Genomic DNA, 20,906 nt, shown 5'->3' with positions numbered 1-20,906 from the left:
GCGGCAGGGTGTGCACGTCACGAACACCAAAAGTACTCTGTCGTTGAATCCCGATTAACGCCCAGAAGCTGGAGGCCACTGGCCAGTCAAAGATGAGATGAGTAGCTGTTTCGGTGTCGCAGCTAGGGGTGGTAAAGGGCCCAACATTTTGAACTAGGAAATCTAAGGATCGGGCTTTAAAAGGACCGTGCTCTAAATATATGTATTTTTGAACTAAAAATTTTAAGGGCCTTATTGGGCTGTGAAGAGGCCACTAGGGCCATGGCCCATTACCACTCCTAGTCGCAGCCACAAAGGTCACATGAGGCTTCATCTAGAACATGTCGCCTGTGGAGGTTAGCCTTGCTCTGGATACGGTCGTTCACCAGCAACCACGCACTCGTGGAGCGTGGTGCTAGACCAGATGAATTTCGCTGTAGCATAAGGTGAACCACTGGATGATTTCAGCAACCTGTACAAAACCCAGTCATCAGCTTGCCATCTGAGCTTATAAATGGGGGGAGTGTCTCTTGTCGGCCCTGTAGCCGAGCGGGAGGTTGTGCGCAATTTCCATCACCACAGCCAGTTCAGTCTTGGCGGCTGGACTCAGGCGCGGCTGGACTTCATGACCGCTCGCACCGTCTGTGAGGTGCGCTTGCAGTGACTCAGAAGCGACGGAAACCGCTCCGCCAAGCTCGATCTCATCCCCATCACTTCGTTGATGTATAGCATTGTAAATAAAGAAGGGAGTTTAAACTCGGGAAGGAAAGGAATCCAGACCAAACACACACAAATAATTCTAAAGTTGAAATCCAAAGCTTGAAATGTAGACCGGAACGAAGCAGCTGCAGCTACCAACGATATAAATGAACCAGAAAGCAAATCGATAGAGTCTGCAACAGTACGCAGACAGTGAGCTAACAGTAAAAAAGAATAAAACAAGAAAGCATGGAGCTCTGTTTGTGAAGGAAATAGAAAAAAGGATTGGAAGCAACAGCATGAAACAAGAAGTACCTTTCGCAGGACCACAAGCGGATAGCAAGCGCAGCAGCAGCCAAACCACGAAACAGAAGCAGGGGGAAATGGCAGAACTGATGAAGAACCCACGAATGTTACACAAGGCGGCCCAACAAGACCTTCAGGGGCCAAAGCAAGCTGGACGAGGAGGACATGGGCTTCAACATAGCAAAGAGGACGGGGGTGCTCGTGAACGTTTGGGCGATCAGAAGGGATGGCAGGGACTGGGAAGGATCCCCATGCGTTCCAGCCGGAGAGGTTCGTCGAGAGCAGCGGTGTGGATTTCAAAGGCGCTAACTTTGAGTACACTAGAACATTAGGCGCATGATGCCCGCCCTACCATTTATACCAACAAATATAAATAAATTAAAGATAATAAATGTGAAATCAAACATAAGTAAATGGAAGGCAATGAAATATGATAAATGGCATACATGGTATAGGATAAATCCAACACGATCACACCATATGGTGATAGATACATCATTAATATGCTAACATTGAGCAATGTGGGATTGTGGGTACACTATCCATCATAGGTGTCTCATATCCGCCTTGCTGGCCTACGCTCGTCGCTGTGCTTGAGATCGAGGTCGTGCTGGAGCTTGAGCTCGACCAGGAGCATGTTGCGTATAAGCTTAAAGCGGTTCATGACTCTGCTTGTACCTGATAACCTGAGAACCTCAAATATGTAATCAGCAACATTTTCATCGATCAGAATTTGAAGTGAGTGCTAAATTTAATATAATAATACATACATGAAATTAGCAGTAATAAACAGTATGATATCAAAAGTAATATCACCCAAACAAAAAGGTTTTATTCTTACCTGGTCCTGACTAGAGATGGCAACGGTACATACCCGTCGGGTATTGGCCACCCATACCCGTACCCGCTAGAACTAAGTTTTACCCGTCGGGTTACCCGTACCCGTACACGGGTAGGAAAATGCTTCCATACCCGTACCCGGCGGGTAATTTATACCCGACGGGTAACCCGTACCCGAAAAGCATACCCGAGAATTACATATAAATATCACATATTCATATGAAAAATAATTCATTTCAAACTAAAATTGGAGTGAGTGTGGAGTAGAATTTGAAGGAGAGTTCAACAATATATATACTAGGAGGGATTAATTGGATTTGGGCCAAATTTATGGGCCATATGGGCTAAAATGAGTTAGACACTTAAGATGGCTTATTTTTTTGTGCGGGTATTTCTTACCCGCGGGTAGGCGGGTATGGGTAGTATACATCCGCACCCGTACCCGCCATACCCGACGGGTACAAGATTTTGCCCAATAATATACCCACAGGTAGAAAACACATTCCATACCCGTCTTCTTATCGGGTAAAACCCGTCGGGTACTCGGGTTTCGGGTACCCATTGCCATCTTGAGTCCTGACCACTCACATCCGAGACACTGAAGCTAATGTTCTTAACCTTAGGAGGTGCTTGAGGATCTGCCCGTGAAGTTTCCCAGTCACCAGGTCAGATTCTTTAACACTCAAACTTAGGATCACAAACTCATCATTATCTGTGACATGTAATAGAATATGAGGATGCATTTTCTAGTAAAAAACTATCATTCAGTCTAAAACAGCAGAGTAAGGCACAAACATACACTACCAAGAAAAATAATCACTCATATTTTGATGGGGACCTGATGTTGACAAAATATTTTGCAACGATCAGAACTCAGAAGCAACTCTAGAGCACCTGTGACACATGTACTCACAATTTGGATGAGGCATAACATTCAGCTTTGGAGTAAGCCCCTTGTCTAGGTAGCCAACTACTATATAAACAGCAGGACATGTACAGAGGCCAGGAGCACCCAAAATCAGAAACATTTTTGCAAGGCTAACTTAACTAATGCACATGCAGAACAAATACATGAGACTCAATCATTCAAGAGTTAGTGAAAAGGCAATTAGAAGCGTCCGCCACAAACAGTCAAACACCACCCAATCCGAACTTGCACCTTCAGAGCACAAGGAAGAAATAGACATACATCAGTTAACATTATTACCTCTATAGTATGCAGATCAACACGACAGCCTCCATGATAAGTGTTTTATTCAATCTGCAAAGCACAGGAACCTTAATTTAGCTCATGAAGATATGGGATCATTTTTAGAGTTTTAGGAGATGACACACCACGGCTTACTGCAAAACAAAAGACTGTCATCATTTACAGCATATGAATGGACCAGCCATTCTACAGCTTGTAGCATATGACACCGCTCTCCTCAATAACTCAGATAGGGCCAAACAGAACAAGAAAGCTCTACTCAAACAGAATGACACCCTCAAGACAAGATCAATTTCTCCTTTATTACTGATTCTTTAAAAAAATTCTTTCCCATATGTTCCTTCTATTTTATAAACAAAGCACCATCAGCGGTCAAGAACATAATTCAGGTTTAGATCGAAGAGCCCTGCTTGCTAGTATGGTTTTAAGCCTACTAAAATAGCAATTCTATTTTTCTTTTACAATGGTGTATAAGCCATCATCAAGAGAATCCTTTGTGGAAGTTACACTTGCAGGTGAAAGTGGTTGGAGTATTTAGCAACTCACAACAGTAGGGCCTCATAATACTTGTATCACACATTTGCTTCAAATTCATCAAATCAAAACAAAATTAAAAAATGATATGTTTGATGACCAGGCATCCTTATCCATACAATGCTAAGTTGCTGATCATGCCAAAAAAACGATGATGGATCAATGTAAGATGATTATCAAGTAGTCAAGACAAATCTCATTTGGTCTTCATAATGTTCAGTGAATCATGACCTGTATAATTAGAACATGCACCCTGCTAATAATACACCGTGACCCCAAACCAGATGTTTCTGAATATAATGGCTATGCTTCCCCGATGAAAGGTATCTAACCCTTATTCCCTCGCAAAATGCTCTGCTGCACTATCCACGATTGTTTTTTTTGTTTAGAATGCATTAGCCATTATATGGATCAAATTATGTTATGTCAGATAAGACTATATGGGTCATGTTAAGGTCTTGTCAGCGGCTAAAATTCCAACTTGCACGACGGAGGACCCTGGCCGATGATGCTTCAAAGAAAATCACAAAGTTCATATTCCTAATGTAAAGGTCCACACAAGGAAAATAATCATCTAGAATTATCTTGTTCTGTTTCATATATTTTGTCAGCCTCTATATGTTGATAGAAGAACCAAAAAGAAAGACTCTGATCCTTGGAATCCATGGTGTTGGGGTTTTGCCCCCGAACAGACAAGAGATGAGATAGAGTGAGGAGAGAGCAAGCCAAGTGAGCAAATAAGTAAGAGGCCAAAAGTCCCCCAACTCCTCCCCATGGGGGCTATTTATAGGGTGGAGGTGGTGGTTGTTTATACTTATTACCTTGTTGGGGTCGCATATTACAAGAAAGTCCTTGATATTTACAAGCAAGTCCCTAGAAGCTGCAAATAAGTCCCTAGAACTCATAAACTAGCCCTTAGACCCTCTAATTTAGACTCTTTTGCACAAAGGGGGTCCCTAGCCTTACGTGGCAGTCTAGGCGCACCCCCAACAGTAGCCCCTCAGCTATTCGGTCTTGGCCGGCACAACGAGACCGAGTAGCTGACAATGTCAAAAGAGGCATATTTGCAGGCCGGACTCGGGTTGCAAGGAAAGTCCTTTACAACCCACACATGTGCGCCTCACCAAAAACTCCATCCCAAAAACCCAGTGGGAAAAAGGGCATGGAGAAAAGAGCACGCACATGCTTAGATTTACACAAGTGCCAGCCTTAGATCTTTAGGGATTTGATTTCGCAAGTAGCTTCGCTTTTGAGCTTCAACTGGCGAGTGGCTTCTTCTTTGAGCTTCGGGCAAAGCTCCATCTTCTAAGGTGAACTGGTCCTGCAGTACTCCCCCGTGATAGCCTCGGCTCCGAGAGCCGATGCAGTCAGCGTTGCCGTGGCCGAAGGGTGCCGCAACATCTTCAAGTCTTCTCACACGAGAGCCGGACAAGACCTCATCATCTAGGATGAACGGGTCCTCCAGTACACCCGCAGCCCCTCTTGGCTGGTGCTCGTGAGATAAGCTTCACATGTAGTGAAAGTAGTCGATGTAGATGACGTAGAGGTTGAAGTAGCAGACGAAGGTGGCGGTGAGTCCCTCAACCCAAAGTAGTGGCGATGCCGAAGTTGTCGGCGAGCCCTTCAAGCCAAATTCGGAGGCGTTGCCTGAAGCGTCCCCTCATAAGAGAAGACTTAAATGTGAAACAAAACATCAGTCCCAGGAGGCTGATGCAACATTTATTACATCAGATGGTTCAAAACCGTACAAACCTTGGAGGACACTCGATACAGATGATGATAATAACCAACCAAGCTACGACATAACACCAGACCGCAAACCACATAGGGTCTACCACGGGCTCAGAGTACTGCGACAGCGGAGGCATCTCGACAGGGCCGGTTCCACAGGCAAGGTTGGGTGTAGAACGATAACCCTACACGGCGTCGTCTGGAACGAAGTCTGGATCCTCTTCTGTAAAAAGTAAGAATGGGGTGAGTACAAACGTACTCAGCAAGTCCAACCACACCCACGGAGGGGTTAAATCAGAATAATATGCATAGGTAAATCAAGGATAAGGTTACGGTTTAATTTGCAGAAAAACGATATTTTATGCAGGGGTTTATTTTAAGGAAAGCCTTTTTGAAAATCAGTTTCTGGAGTAACACGGAGTTTCAAATTTTAAACTGCTACCGGACTCCCCGTCCGTCGTAGCACACGGCACAACTGCCGGACACAATTCCAAAGCAACTCACACCAGCCCATTCCAAAGAAACACTAGTTATGTGACCACACCATAACTCGCCCAATACCGTGGGCACGGCTATTCGAATAGATTCTTAACTCTGCAGAGGTGTGCAACTTTACCCACAAGTAGGATACCACAACTCGAACACCGTCGTGTCGGTGTAGATCCCAACATAGCCATTACCCACCATAGCTAAGCCTGATTAGCCATCACGGGTTGCACCAAGGGGTCATCGACCGTTCACTTAGGTATAACCGGGCATAAGTCACTCGGGCTTATCCCTTCTCCTTAGTCACCCGTTGCTCTCAGCTCTCCTGATGGCTATCACACCAACTAGTGGGATTTATGCTACGCCGTTGCCCATTCAACGGTCGAGTGGTTTGCACGTTAGTGGAGTTAGGTGAGATGACACACCAACTCGGTCCTTAGCCACGACAAGATGGAAATCTCCCTTCTTTGCCCTGCCACACAGGCATAAGCACACCAATCGGCAATTCACACAGAAATGCCGTCCATCCCGTCCATACTCATCTTTCGAAAATCCACGTTTTATCCCGTCCCACACACACACATTTTCTTTATCAAATAAATCATATTATGAGTAAAGTCCTAAGCGTTCTAGTGTCGATTAACGTCCAAGCAAAAGCAGACATTAATCTAGGTGGTCAAGGAATGGTTATCACAAATCAAGGGGTGGCTATCCAACCGTGTTTTCATGCAAGCAAAACATATGCAATTTTATAAAACAGGACATTGGGTTGTGTTTATAAAAACTAGGACAGAAACATGCATCAAAGGATGGGATTGAACTTGCCGTCTTCAAAGCCTTCTGGGATGTCCTGTCCTTCGGGCTCGGGGTCGTGGAACGGGTCCTCGTTCACCTGCTCACAGTACTGCTCGCTGACGGGCTCTCCTTCGTTCACTCCGTGGTCTACAGCGTACACAAACAAGCACACAATCAAGACACAGAAAATAAAGATCTATCGTTGAGCTCGAATCGGGAACACATAAGATATGGAGTACAGAGTAATATTTTTGGGTGGATTCTTAATGGCATGACCACAACTAGGTTAAGAAAGGTGTGGTAGAGTTTCGGGTTGATCAGAGTTTGTTTGGTGCATGAAATGATAAGTCAAAAAGGTGTTTAAGGGTTAAACCGGGGTTCAAGGGGAGGTGAAGATAGGATGAATGGATAGTATATAATTTTAGAAGAATTTAGGAAAAAGAATTAATGAAATCGGAATTTGGATGGGTGAGATATTGTAGTTGAAATATTGGATGTTTAATTAATCCTGAAAATGACTTAACATAAATAGAAGGAGCTTCACGTGATTGGCTGAGGTGTTTTGGTGCTCTGCGTGTGCTATTGGGCTGCGGTCAACAATTTTGAGGCCCACAGACCCACTAGCAATTAACAGAGAGAAGGGAATAATGAACTGGTAACGCACGGGACAGACGACGACGAGTCGTCCGCGGCGGCGCCGCCGTAGGCAACCGCCGGAGCTCTGCCGGAATGGCGCTCTCGGCCTTTGTTCGAGAATCTGAGGGCACGGGGAGTGAGAGGGGGATGAGGGGGTTCAGTTTTGGGGGCTCCGAGCATGAGAAACGAAGGGGAAAGGGGTCCGCCCCGAGCAGCCACGGCTATGGCTCCGGGAGCTCGTGGGGAGCTCTGCTCCGGCAGGGAAGAAGAAGGTCGTGGCTTGGGGAGGGTCGAGGAGGGTACGGGGGTGCTCACCGTCGAAGCAATCGAGCTGTGATGGCCTCGCGGAGGAGATCGACGATGGTGTTGGTAGCTCTGTTCGTGGAGCAGAGGGAGAAATTGGGAGAGACTGAGAGCTGGTGGAGCGGCGCGGCTTGGCGAGCTTGGTGGTGGCGTGGACAGCAGCTTGGGGTGCCTTTTATAGGCAAGGAGGGGCGGTGGAGGTGGGGGCAAGGCGGCGGCGACGTCAACAGCGGCGCTGTGCTAGGGTCGCCGGCGTCGGCGCGCGCGGTGAGGCGAGATGTGACGCGTCGAGGAGGCGGCGTCCGGCGCAGGCGGCGCTGTTCGGGCGTCAACGGCGGGCAGCAGCGGCGTGGGGCACGGGGGGGGGGGGCAGGGCGTGGCGTGTGCGGGCGCGTTGGTCGCGGCGCGGCCGCGTGCGCGTGGTGTGGGCGCGCGCACGGGCTGAGCAGGCGGGCGCACGGCCGAGCGGAGCAGAGGGGTGCTCAGGCGACGGCGTGGTACGGCCGCGCGGCTGGCGTCGCGGCGTGCTTGGCTCAGCGCGCCGTGGCGTGGCTAGCGTGCGCACGCACGCGTGCGTGCGGTGCGTGCACACGGCGGCGGCGAGCTGCTGTTTTTGCTGCGCGGGTGGGCGAGGGGAAACGTGGGGCGCTTGGTGCAGGGGCCCGGGGCGCGCGCGTGCGGATGGGAGGGAGGACCGAGCGGCCCGGCGCTCGGGAGCGGGCGGAGCAGAGAGGGAGGAGGGGAGAGAAAAAGGGAAAAAGGAGAGAGGGAGAGATTTGCGGTGATCCCGCCGGTGGCGACAGCGACGCCGGTCGGGCACGCGCGGCTGTCGCGGCCGCGGGCCGCTGCCAGGCGTGATGCACGGGTTGAGGGGAAAACAGGGTTCTGGATACAGGTGTCGGGTCCTTGGGGAAATCGGAAGATCTGGTGGAAAAAGGGAAGTTCCCGAAAGGCTGGAGTTAGGGTTTTAAGGAGAGATCGAGCTCAACGACGAGAAACAAATTTAGCGCACGATTTAATTTGATGAGTTTTCGGGGCGTTACATTGCCGAAGTCGGAGATGATGTCGAAGATGTCGGCGAGCCCCTCGAGCCGAAGGTCTCGGCGGAGACATTACCAAGTTGGAGGCGATGCCGAAGGTTCGGGCGAGCCCCTCGAGCCGTCGTAGCGGCGGAGGCGAAGCCGGAGGTCACGTGGTGATGACATCGATACATGCGATCTTGCCTGGTACCTTCGGTTCATGATGATTTTTTTTTTGAATCCCGATCGAATCCACACCTTAGGTGGATGAGATAGACCTGCATGTAACCTTCGATCGACGTTAGCAGAAAAAGCTAGTCGCTGAATTCATGAGAACAGAAGCTTAGTCAATCAGATTGCAGCCACTTTATATTTCTGGTTCGAAGGTCATGGGCGATTGTGCCTGCTGGATGGACGATCGAAGGTTAGGTGCGTGCCCATGCGGAGGTGCAGAAGTGCAGCTGCAGCTTCGCGCCTTATCTCAGGTACCAGCTTCGATACATGCCGTCGGCTTCGATCCACTCGGCGTGCGGAGATATCGAAGGTGATGAGGCGCCTGGCAGCTTCGATCGAGATTTGCAGAGTGGCTTGCTCACAAAAGTGTACAGTTAGTGCACTATATGGATCGAAGTTTTGTGAGACACATTAGAAAGCAATATCATTACTCATTAGGAAAAGGTATTTTCTATTCTTGCGAAGGCAACCGAAGGTGGCATCACTATTAAGTTAATATAACTGGAGAGGTGAGACATGACCTTCGACCTTAGATTTGTATCTTCCTTTGCACGGAGTTCAGCGCGAGCCACGAAGGTTCTGCTTGCCGCGGGAGTCGCCGAGGGTTGCGAGGGTTCAGCTCGCTGCGAAGGTTGCGGACGGCCGCAAGGGTTCAGCCCGCCGCTGATGACAGCGAAGCTTCAGCTCGCCGTGGAGGTTCCGAGCTTGCCGGGGATGTGCTCTACGCGGAGCTTCATGAGCTCGCCACGGGGGTTTATCGCGAAGCTTCAGTGCTTGCCACCAAGCTTGCTGCGCAGGTTCAATACGAAGCTTCCGAGCTTGCTGCGAAGGTTCGCCGCAAAGCTTCATAGCTTGCTCCGGAGGTTCATCACGAAGCTTCAGAGCTTGCCACCGAGCTTGCTGCGGAGGTTAACCGCGAAGCTTCAGAGCTTGCCGCGGGGATTATGGATGCAAGTTAGCTAAGTAGCTAGCCTACAATAGCAATCATGACTCTTCCTGCCCAATTCGCATGGTGAGGTCTGCAATCCCTGTAAAAGGTGATGTATTCGCAACGAGTATAGAGTGGTGCGATGACCATTTCTCAAAATTGTCAATGAACATAAGTTGCATAATTGATATTTTTTAAAAAAAATGTCCTTGGACACGAGCTGCAAAAGTTACAGAAAAGTAAGTTTGCGGGTCGTCACCCGACTTTTTTTTGGCCGAAGGTGTTTTTGCTTCATATCTCTTAGGATAGATAGCCCATTGGCTTTCTTTTGCGAGGTATTCGTCCTTACGTGCAGGAAGCGATACTCGACTTCATTATTGAGGTCATAAACCTCTTAGCTCCTCCGAGCTTCTTCTTCTTCTTTTTCTTTTTACCATGCATGATTATGCATTCATGCAATGAGATGATTTGATGTGTGTTTTTGTATGTGAATGAATGCATATAAATATAGCCGAAGGTTTTTTGGCCTCTCGTTACTTTCAAACCATGAGAACCCCTTGGCCGAAACACACTTTTTGCATTTTGGATAGCCAACCGAAGATTTTCTGGTCTTTGGCTTTCTGTGAATCAAGAGAGCCCCTAGGGTGAAAACCACTTGTTGATGAAGGCCATTATAGTGAAGGGCCAATGGTTGATGAATGCCAAATTATCAATAGAGCTGAATCCCACAGATGGTGAAAACTCAAGGTCAGCAATAAATATTATCCAATGAATGCCACTCGATCTGTATTGTATAGATTCTTTGGCTTGGTTAAGGAGTGAAAACCAATAAACATGCGCTTCAAGAACAAAGGTCTAGTATACAAAGGTTAGCTCAAGTAGCAGAAGTACTCACATTTATGATAACCTGCATGTTAGAGAAAACTTTTGATATTCAAGATGCAACTTCTCATAAATAGTCCCTTGGGACCAAGTGTGCTGATCGAGTGAAGCCCAAATTGGAGATCATAAGATATTTTAATTTCGAAACCCTTAGGTCCGGAAGCCCTTTGGCATTAGATTGCTTATTGCAATTTTAGATAAGTATGCAAAGTTCGCGAAGAATGTGAGCTTTGCTGACTTACATAATTTGAGCATGCAAGATGCGATGGTCGATGTTTGCAACTCTTTGTTGCTTCGACCCATGACAAGATTGAGAATAACCTTCTCTAAGGTCAATAAGAGTGATAACTTTATCTGAGGTCAATGAAACTAGAAAAACCAATAAGATCATAATCTTCGTTATTGGCCAAGTATGATAACTCTGCTGGTTTTGGTTGTGGGCCAGATATTTGCTAGGGCCGAAGGTTGATGGACCCTTGGTTATTGGCCTTCCGAAAGTGCTTGCCCATCTTCGATCGGCATGCGGACAGCTGAGCGAAGGTGACTTGTAGATGATCTTGATTCCTGGAGTCTTGCCTGGCACCTTCGACTCATGATTTTTTTAATTTTGAATCCACTTTTGACGTGGCTGCATGAAGATCGAAGGTAGCAGGGAATCCAATGGCTTGCATCCTTGTCTGGAACCTTCGCCTGAGAAACTAGGTAGCTAATAGAAGTTAATCAAAATATGTAGCTAATCATATGCGGAGGTGGCGAGCGCGCAGTGCGCAACTGGACGACGGGCAGCCGACCAACCTCATGCGGATGTGACGCATGCAAACAACACAAGGAGATGCGTATGGGTAGCACATGCAAGTACAAAAGAGATGAAGACATGCAAACAAGCTAAAAACGTGCAATTATTAAAAAAAACTTTATTAAAGGATACATCCTGCAACACAAGGGGGTTAGTGATAGAACTTTAATATTTGAGAGATGGGGAGCTTTCCATCTATTATTTGCTCATTAGTCTATAACCGGGCATCACCTAAGGTTGTAGGCCGGTTAAAAAGTATTGTTCTAAAAGGACTATGACCTTCGTATAGTGAGATGCTTGAGAATATTGATTCAATTGATTAAACAAAAGTCGTGATTACTTATTTGGTTCACCGAAGGTCTGGTAACTTCGCAATTTCTTGAACTCTGAACCTCTCTTTGTCGTTGCTTTCGAAAGCACATGGAGGTGACGAACGCAACCTGGCGCAAAGGTTCCGACCGCAGCTTGGCTGGTGCGGCCGTATCCGAGCGAAGGTTTGCAGCTTGAGTGCTTGGCGAAGGTTGAAAACTCGTCTTGGCGCGGAGGTTCCGAGCGAGGGTTCCGCAGCTTGGCACGCAGAGATGACGAGCACAATTTTGCGCGCGGAGGTTCCGCAGCTTGGTGTGCGAAGGTGGCGAGCAGTGAAATCAACTGAGGTGCCTGCATTATTACCAAGCAGCTTCGTTTCCGAGGCATGAACAATCGAAGGTAACGACTGGAAACCAAAAAAGAGATGCATGCATAGGTAATGCATGCATGCACATGCACATACATAGCACATGAATAGAAAATATCCCGAACATGCAATTTTATCTCTTGTTAATAGATATCATAGAAAATGCTAATTCTTGTCACAAAATCGAAGTTGTTGGACAGGTAGAGTAACTTTTTCTTTTAACTTTACGGCCTGGTGCTAAGTTCGGAACCCTTAGCAACATGACTTTTGCAAAGTTTGGTGGAAGAATAAGTTCCTTATCTGATCGGAGGTCCTTTGGTATGAGTATTGGACTTTTATAATTGATTAATAACCTTCGCTTGCTTGTTGATGGTAGAGGTCACCTGGGCTTGCATAATGCACGTCGAGCTCATGCATGTGGAGGTTGGCGTTTGCCATGAGCTTGTTGGCTCATTGCTTGCCATTGTTGTTATGCTAGCGAAGGTTGCTGCTTGCCGAGATAGTTCGTGTTCGCCGCGGGGGTTCGCCGGCAGCCGCGAAGGTCCAGCTCGCCGCGGAGCTTCAGCTTGCTGAGGAGGTTCATGTTCGCCGTGGAGGTCCACGAAGCTTCGGCTCGCCGGGGAGGTTCCGGGCTTGCCGCGGATAGTTGCGGACGGCCGCGAAGCTTCAGCTCGCCGCCGACGATCACGAAGCTTCGGCTCGCCGAGGAGGTTCCGGGCTTGCCGCAGAGGTCGTCGAGGTTGCCGGCTGCTTGCCTTAAATAATTTTGGCCTTCGCAGGTAGGAAGCTTCGCCATGGAGCTTCGAGTGGTTCACCGCTTTCGGCTTCTAGTTGAGCGATTGCATGGCCCATGCAAGAACCATCGAAGGTTCCCGGGTCCTTGCCTTTCATCTTGTGGATGATCGAAGGTGCATGACCTGCACAGGACCATTTCTCCGGAATCTTTGGGTTAGCAAATAATAGCTTAATCGAAATAGCTAATCAAGGTGGGTGGACGTGTGTCCTGCTGGCGGCAAAACTTGAGTGACGCAAGTGCAGTTGAGAGGCCCGAAGCTCCACCACTCATGAGTCATGATCATTGCTCAGTTTACAAAAGCTTCGTGTGGTGAACCACCACCGCTTGGTTGTCAGCTGGAACTTTGCTTGTTCCACACGTGCCAATGCGCAAGCATGGCACAACCGCAAGAAGGTTCTTGACTGCTAGCTTAGGGACCAGATTCGGAGGTTCGAAGGTTGACCTCAAGCGCATTAAGCTTCGCTCCACCTCAATATCATCATCTCTCTAAAAAAAAAATAAGACGTGTCGAGGGTTCGATCCCCACGGTGGGCGCCAGCTGTTGGGGTTTTGCCCCCGAACAGACAAGAGATGAGATAGAGTGAGGAGAGAGCAAGCCAAGTGAACAAATAAGTAAGAGGCCAAAAGTCCCCCAACTCCTCCCCATGGGGGCTATTTATAGGGTGGAGGTGGTGGTTGTTTATACTTATTACCTTGGTGGGGTCGCATATTACAAGAAAGTCCTTGATATTTACAAGCAAGTCCGTAGAAGCTGCAAATAAGTCCATAGAACTCATAAACTAGCCCTTAGACCCTCTAATTTAGACTCTTTTGCACAAAGGGGGTCCCTAGCCTTACGTGGCAGTCTAGGCGCACCCCCAACACATGGGTCTGTAGCACATCAGTTGATTGATGAACTATTTCAACCAAATTTAGCGAGCAAACAGATAATATGTTATAAGCAAGCTCTCACCTCTTCTGGCATGAGTGGACACAAACCAGTCATCTTCCTGGACACTAAATCAACTGTTAGCTGTTCCTTTACCGTTCCTCATTTGACCATCTGATTCCTTCTAGACTGAATAAGCTCCGTATGAATATCCTAGAAACAATCAAAATTAACAACCAGTCAAAGGGAAGTCCAACATATAGATACTAAAAGCAAGGTTATCCAGATTCTATACTGGAACACAACAATTCTAAGCAATAGCCTCCAAAAGGTTGCAGTGTATTACTTCAAAAGAAAAGGTTGCAGTATGATAGGAAATCGAATATTTTTTATCTATATCATGTAGTGGCAGCTACTGCCAGCCCAATATAGGCAAAACACTGCATCTAGATGTTTAGTCATTCCCACCTAGTTTTGCTGCAAAACTTATGCGCATGTTACAGACAAGATCTGGTTGATCACTATCTTGCAAAAAAAAAAAGGTTGTGTAAGATGCAGCACAGAAAGTGAAATTTCAAGAATGGGTCTTTTAATATAGCGATATCCTATATCCACATGACCACATCACTTTGTATATCTCACATGGATATGAATATTTTGTAGCGGATAGTTTGCCTCTATTGCATTCAGTTTGCATTCAGGGAAAAAGGATAATAGGAAATGTGATAACTCCTTTCATGCTTGAAACTTGAAAGAGTGAAAGAACTAACTGGATAATCTTCCTTGGAAGCCAGTATTCTATAATTTTAGTTGCATAATCCATGGTATATTTTCTAGGATGATTACGTAGCATAATCCATCTGCAATGTATTGAGTTGAGTTTTAGGGTAGCGCCTGTATTCCACAGATTTTGCAAAACATTTTGTTAAGAAATTCTCCTTAGTGGTCCTCAGATATTGCACTTGTTAAGAACAATGCTCGGGCGATAAGGATGCAGGGCGCTACCTCGCACAGATGCTCGTCGCTGAACGCGTTCACAAAGGTGGCCTCCTCCTACTCCTCTTCCACCGTCTGCTCCTCGGGCGCCACGGGAGACGAGGGGCGGACCGCCTCCCGCTACTCCGCTACCTCCGCCCGCCGTGACGCCGTCATGACTGCTCGCACGCCGGCAGCCCCGCGGCCACGCTTGCTCGTGCGCCACCCGGCCATGCACCTGGCATCGGCAGCGCGACGGAGGAGGGGATGCCGAGCGCGCGGTGGAGGAAGGGGTGCCAAGCGCGCGGGCCCGAGGCTCGGGGTCCAGCTGCGTGGCGGAGGAGGCCCTGTGCCGCGGCGGAGGAGGGGTTCCGAGCGCGGCGGGGGAGGGGGGGGGCGCAGCTCGCGGCGGCGTGGAGCTGGTGAGGAGAGGAAGGGAGGCGGCGGCGTGCAGGAGCGGGGAGTCGGGAGGAGGATGGGGTTAGGGTTCGGGGGTGCGGGAGGGGCTAAATGAAAAATGGCTCGCAGGGGTTTTTTTTGTAAAGATAGCAGGACTATCGATTTTTCTCTTCTTTGCATTGAAATAAACATTTATTTGGGGGTCTATATGGAAAATAAAAGAACCTGAGTACTGTACCATCAGAACGAGCTGGGTTTTGTTGTTATTTTGATAAAATTTGAGGGTTTTTTTTGCAAAAGCACCGACGCTCGCGGAGAGCAACACGCGTCACGTTTTTGTCGTGGAGTGTGGGGAGGAGCAGAGAAGGCAGTAGATTTTAATCACTGCGATTTGCATCGAAATAAACATTTATTTGGGGGGTCTATATGGAAAATAAAAGAACCTGAGCACTGTACCATCAAAACGAGCTGGGTTTTGTTGTTATTTTGATAAAATTTGAGAGTTTTTTTTGCAAAAGCACCGACGCTCGCGGAGAGCAACACGCGTCACCTTTTTGCCGTGGAGTGCGGGGAGGAGCGGAGAAGGCAGTAGATTTTAATCACTGCGATTCTGTTTGGGGCTGGCCGGAGTAGCTCTGGTACCATGCTTGGCCTAGCCAACATAGATCTCGCGCTCTCTAGCTTTCTGTTCCATCATAACAGAGACTGTCTGTATGGTACTATGGTATATTGGTATATTATCACCATAAGAAAACCCAAAGCTCTGACTACTAGTTACTAAGCTTTAATCCAACTCCCCCCTTCCAAAAAAAGTCACTTTAGAAATTTTAGAACAGATTAAGAAAGTGGTAAAATAACTTTACTTATCTATATTTATTAGTCATATTTGGTACTAATTGATGGTTACATGCGCATGCATAGACTAAATAGGGTAAGATACATGTTTTAGGGATAAAATTTGAATCCTAGAATGACTTGCTTTTTTGGGACGGAGTAGAATGAATTAAATATTTAATGTCTTTACTGTAACTAACTGCTATAATGTTTTACTGGATCCACATTAGAACACAAGAAACTATTTATAGCCTTTGCAATGCGATGAGAAAAAAGTTTGCTCATACGTCACTTTGGTTCACAGCATATATAATTTACCATAGTCAAATATCATTTCTTCGATGTCTACTGCCTTCATGTTTCGTACTGAGTTGGCCATAAGGCACGAGACCTGTGCGGTACTGCGGTGTGATGTTGCGCCCTCCTCCCCTCCAGCCTCCCTAGGTTGTGGCCGGCTCCTCCCCGCGTCGTAGCGCGGCAGACGGTGATGCATCTTCCCTTCCCGTGCTATAGCTGGCGCTGTCCCCTCCTCTCCCCACACAAAGATCGGCGCGACCCCCTCGTCCCCTCCTCCATTCCCACGCCACGACTAGTGTTGCGCCACGCCTCCCATCCCCCTCGCCAAGGCGGGCGCCGTCCTCTCATCCTCTCCCCGCGATGGTCAGAGCGGTGCAACCCCTCCCTCTTCCCCACGCCGTAGCCAGTGCCGCACCGTGCCTCCCCTCCCTGCACCACGTCTGGTGCCTCCTCGTCCTCCTCCTAGCATCACAGCTGACACTTCCTTAGCCGCGCCGATGCTAGGCGACACAGTTGCTCCTCTCCTATGGGTATAACGGGCCGGTGATGATTTAATTGGCCAATCAAGCCGACAGGCCGGCTGAGCAGCGCCGACGGCGAGCAGCTAGCGTACGGTCCCAAACCCAGACATGTGAGTCTAATCCCCATTTGGCCTTGCCCATCGCTGTCTTCTTATCAACTTATACAAACAAAAGCAGAAATGATTTCTTAAATGCACGCCAGGCACGCACAAATTAAACTTCTCCCCTCCGCATTGTTTTCATGTACGGCCGGAAATAATAAAGGTATCTGTTGATACTATCCAAGATACACGCTAACACACCAGTTTCACGTAGAAACGTTACAAGCTAACACACTAGTTTCAAAAGAAACACCCTAGTTGCCACAGCACAACCTACTTGAAACTGATCCACTTGATCAGCTCCTCCCTAAGTACCTACAGTTGCCTCCGGTTAGCCTATAAGCATCTGGCTGTGGCAACTACTCTACCAGTAGCCACACACAACCAGACCACTTGAGCCGATGGGAAATATTTAGAAAGGCTTATAGCTCATTCGGCCAAGGAGTAAAGAGATGGGCTGGTCAAAACTGATGCCGGTGCGGTCAAGAAGACTCTAAGGATTGGTTAAAGGTGGTTCAGTGACAGATTCCAAGTCGGACGACAGGACGACACCATCATGAGATTTACGAGTCCGGTTCTTTTATGATATCTTGTAAATAATATAGTAGATTAAGATTTTTTCCATTTACTAAAGTCGTGTTAAGTTAGGTGAGCCTAGGCTCAAGTTATAAATAGCAGATCTTAGGGTTTGTAAAAAAATAATCACATATCAATACAATTTCTTTTCGGCATCACGCCAAACCCTAGAAGTAGGAGTAGATTTCGCGTATTCTTCGGGGGAGCGGTTGCATCGGTTAGGTCCGACCTCCGGTTTGCTCGTAACTATCGTCTTTACCGGATCAAAGTTTCTAAATAGCTAGGTATAGCTGCTAGGAAGGGCAGCCGCTATGACATTTAGCCCGCTAAATATTGGCTATAGCCTGCTAAACACCGTAACGGCAGCCTAGCCGCTAAACTCTTTAGCTGGCGATTTAAAATCATGGATCAAACTAAACTTTAATAATGGACATATCACTGTGATTTCATTTAGGTTATCCATCAGTTATCGAATTCTTATTATTGCTTATAGGACTGTCCCGGTTAGATTTCACAAGTTATCCAAGGTCGAACAGATGTTTATTGGCTGCTTCCAACCCCTTCTCCTGTAGATCCATAATAACCAATAGATTTCTGCGATCTTCATTTTATATCCAATGATCAGATCCTGCACCTGGTTGTAGCAGATCTTATCAGCCGGTTCGTGTATATGGAAGATTTTTTCTCAGCTCAGCGTGATACACGCCCCAAAGAGCAGCAATACTTTAACATCTCGTGGTGCGCAAGATTCGACCTACCGAATTTCACCCCAACAACTCTATATATTGGCTTCTCGAGACTCCCCAACAAATGCTGCCAGCAGCAAATTACTTTTCCCTTCCCTGGCGAAATGGACATCAGGATCCCTTTTCTTGCCTTCTTCTTCCTCGCCCTCCTCAAGCTCATCAGGAGCTACGTCACGCCCTCACGCGCAAAGCCATCGTCGGCGCTTCGCCAACCGCCGGGGCCATGGCAGCTGCCGCTCGTCGGCAGCCTGCACCACCTCCTCCTGTCGCGCTTCCGCGACCTGCCCCACCGGGCGCTGCTCGAGATGTCCGGAACCTACGGGCCGGTCATGCTGCTCCGCCTGGGCTCGGTTCCCACGCTGGTGGTCTCCTCCGCCGAGGCCGCCAGGGAGGTGATGAAGACCCACGACCTCACCTTCTGCAACCGCCACGTGAGCGCCACCATCGACATCATCAGTTGCGGCGGCAAGGACATCGTCTTCTCCGCGTACAACCAGCACTGGCGCGAGCTCCGCAAGCTGTGCATGCTCGAGCTCTTCAACCAGCGGCGCGTGCTCTCATTCCGGCCCATCCGGGAGGAAGAGGTGGCGAACCTCCTCCACTCCATCTCCGGCGAGTGCGGTGGCGGGCGGCCCTTCAACGTCAGCGATGGGATCTGCCACACGATAAACGACATCGCCGTGCGCACGGTCATCGGCGACCGGTGCAGGTACCAGGACGAGTACCTGCGCGATCTCGACGAAGTCTTGCGGCTCATCGCCGGGTTCAACCTGGCCGACCTGTACCCGTCCTCGCCGCTGGTGCGCCGGTTCAGCGCCGCCGTGAGGGACATAGCAAGGTGCCAGAAGAACTTGTACCGGATCATCGAGAGCATCATCCAGGAGCGCGCAGTCATGCCGACGCCAGAGCGAGACGAGGACCTCCTCGATGTCCTCCTCAGGCTGCAGCGGGAAGGTGGCCTGCAGTTTGCGGTCACCAACGAGCTAGTCAGCACCGTCATTTTCGTAAGATCAGCTTACCAACACCACTTTCCTCCAAAGCACACGATACTTTCCTATGCACAGGTTTATTTTAATTCATTGAAACAATTGAAACTCTTTCTCAACATGATTAGCCGTACCTTTTACCCCTCACGGAGGTCGTACTTGTCAGATCTAGAGGTTTGACAGAGGGTCGTACTTGTAAGATCTAGATGTTTGATGAAAGGGATGGTAACCATTTTTTGATAGAAGGAAAATATTTTCACCGATATGCTAATATTTTTTACACCAGCAATTTCCTATACATATATCTACCTTTTAATTTGTACCCACATATTACTTTACTTTGCACATGTATTTACGCATAATTCACGTCATTATTTGTTTTAGAAGGATAATAATTAATATCATTATTTTATAGAAAGAAAAGAAAAACTTGTATTAGTTTTGAAAGGAAAATATTTGCTTGATGGAAGAAAAAGTAAATATGTGCCATAAGCACGTACATCTCCACTAGTGTGAAGCAACAAACGAATATTTTTCAAAACTAAACAATGCATTGTTGCATGCAGGATATATTTGCTGCCGGGAGTGAGACCTCATCAACCGTGCTGGTGTGGGCGATGTCTGAGCTTGTTAAGAACCCACGAGTCATGCGCAAGGCCCAGGCAGAGGTGAGGGAGACCTTCAAGGGGCAAGACAAGCTAACTGAAGGTGACATGGTCAAGCTAAGGTATCTGCATCTGGTGATCAAGGAGGCCTTGAGGCTTCACGCGCCGGTGCCACTCCTGGTCCCCCGAGAGTGCCGCGAGGCATGTCAGGTCATGGGCTACGACGTGCCAAGAGGAACCAAGGTGATTGTGAACGTCTGGGCTATCGCAAGGGACAACGAGTTCTGGCACGACGGCGAGGAGTTTAGGCCGGAACGGTTTGACGGTAGCAGCATTGATTTCAGGGGCAATGACTTCCAGTTCACACCGTTCGGGGCAGGCAGGAGGATCTGCCCCGGCATCACGCTCGGGCTGGCCAACGCGGAGCTCTTGCTTGCTAGCCTTCTCTACCATTTCGATTGGGAGCTGCCGGACGGTGCCAACTCGGAAGAACTTGACATGGCAGAGGCCTCTGGTATGACATTGAGAAGGAAGTCCACGCTCTGGCTGAAGGCTAAGCCACACATTAATGTGTTATAGGCGTATCAAACTAATAACCGGTTGATCTCTGCTGTGAACTATGTTTTCAGATTGAGTCTGTAATCGATGAATCATTGCTACTTACGTAATTTGTTGCGACAGAGTGCAGTGTAACATTATATCAATAAATGAATGAATAGTTTGGTCGTGTGCTTATGTTATATTATTGAGATAAATTCAAGTTATCTTTTCTTCTTGGTGATGACACTAGAATGAATAAGACATCAAGAGAACATCAAGTACATCAATAGCTAATGCTTGCTATCCTGCAACTCTACCACTTTTTCCATTGGAAGTGCCCTCTAGCCCTATGTGGCGTAAATCAATCTCTGAAGCAATTCCAGCAGACTCTCTATTAAACCTGCTACCCTAACATTGGGAGCTGCGGGACGATGTCAAGTCGGGAGAACTTGACATGGTCTTTGGTATAACGTTGAGATGGAAGTCGAGGCTCTGGCTCAAGGCTAAGCCACACATTAATGCGTTATAGGCGTATCAAACTAACCGGTTGATCTCTGCTGTGAACTATATTCTCAGATTGTGTCTGTAGTTGATGAATCATTACTACT

At 47.9% G+C, this 20,906-nt stretch overlaps 1 protein-coding gene and 1 long non-coding RNA gene across 2 annotated transcripts; one reads left to right on the top strand and one right to left on the bottom strand.

The window, feature by feature from the left end:
• Window positions 1-2,397: 2,397 nt before the first annotated feature.
• Window positions 2,398-15,049, bottom strand: LOC120691643. Its single transcript, XR_005682337.1, has 4 exons — window positions 14,724-15,049; window positions 13,803-13,931; window positions 3,032-3,085; window positions 2,398-2,536 (listed from the first exon to the last, which is right to left on the bottom strand). It is a non-coding gene; the product is annotated as an uncharacterized LOC120691643 (long non-coding RNA).
• A 3,016-nt stretch (window positions 15,050-18,065) lies between these two features.
• Window positions 18,066-20,485, top strand: LOC120692445 (zealexin A1 synthase-like). Its single transcript, XM_039975746.1, has 2 exons — window positions 18,066-19,171; window positions 19,720-20,485. The coding sequence occupies exons 1-2, from the start codon at window positions 18,092-18,094 to the stop codon at window positions 20,335-20,337; spliced, it is 1,698 nt and encodes a 565-aa protein (XP_039831680.1). The 5' UTR covers window positions 18,066-18,091; the 3' UTR covers window positions 20,338-20,485.
• The last annotated feature ends 421 nt before the right edge of the window (window positions 20,486-20,906 follow it).

The sequence above is a fragment of the Panicum virgatum genome, chromosome 9N (assembly GCF_016808335.1).
Source record: "Panicum virgatum strain AP13 chromosome 9N, P.virgatum_v5, whole genome shotgun sequence".
NCBI lineage: Eukaryota > Viridiplantae > Streptophyta > Magnoliopsida > Poales > Poaceae > Panicum > Panicum virgatum.
The sequence above is the reverse complement of the archived record's forward strand: the minus strand, read 5'-3'. Positions and strand labels throughout refer to the sequence as shown.

What these genes read in the sequence shown, in the direction of transcription:
- LOC120692445 (XM_039975746.1), top strand. Translation starts at nt 18,092, where the DNA reads ATGGAAGATTTTTTCTCAGCTCAGCGTGATACACGCCCCAAAGAGCAG. An exon ending in TAGTCAGCACCGTCATTTTC is followed by an intron (nt 19,172 to 19,719) that starts GTAAGATCAGCT and finishes TGTTGCATGCAG; the next exon opens with GATATATTTGCTGCCGGGAG.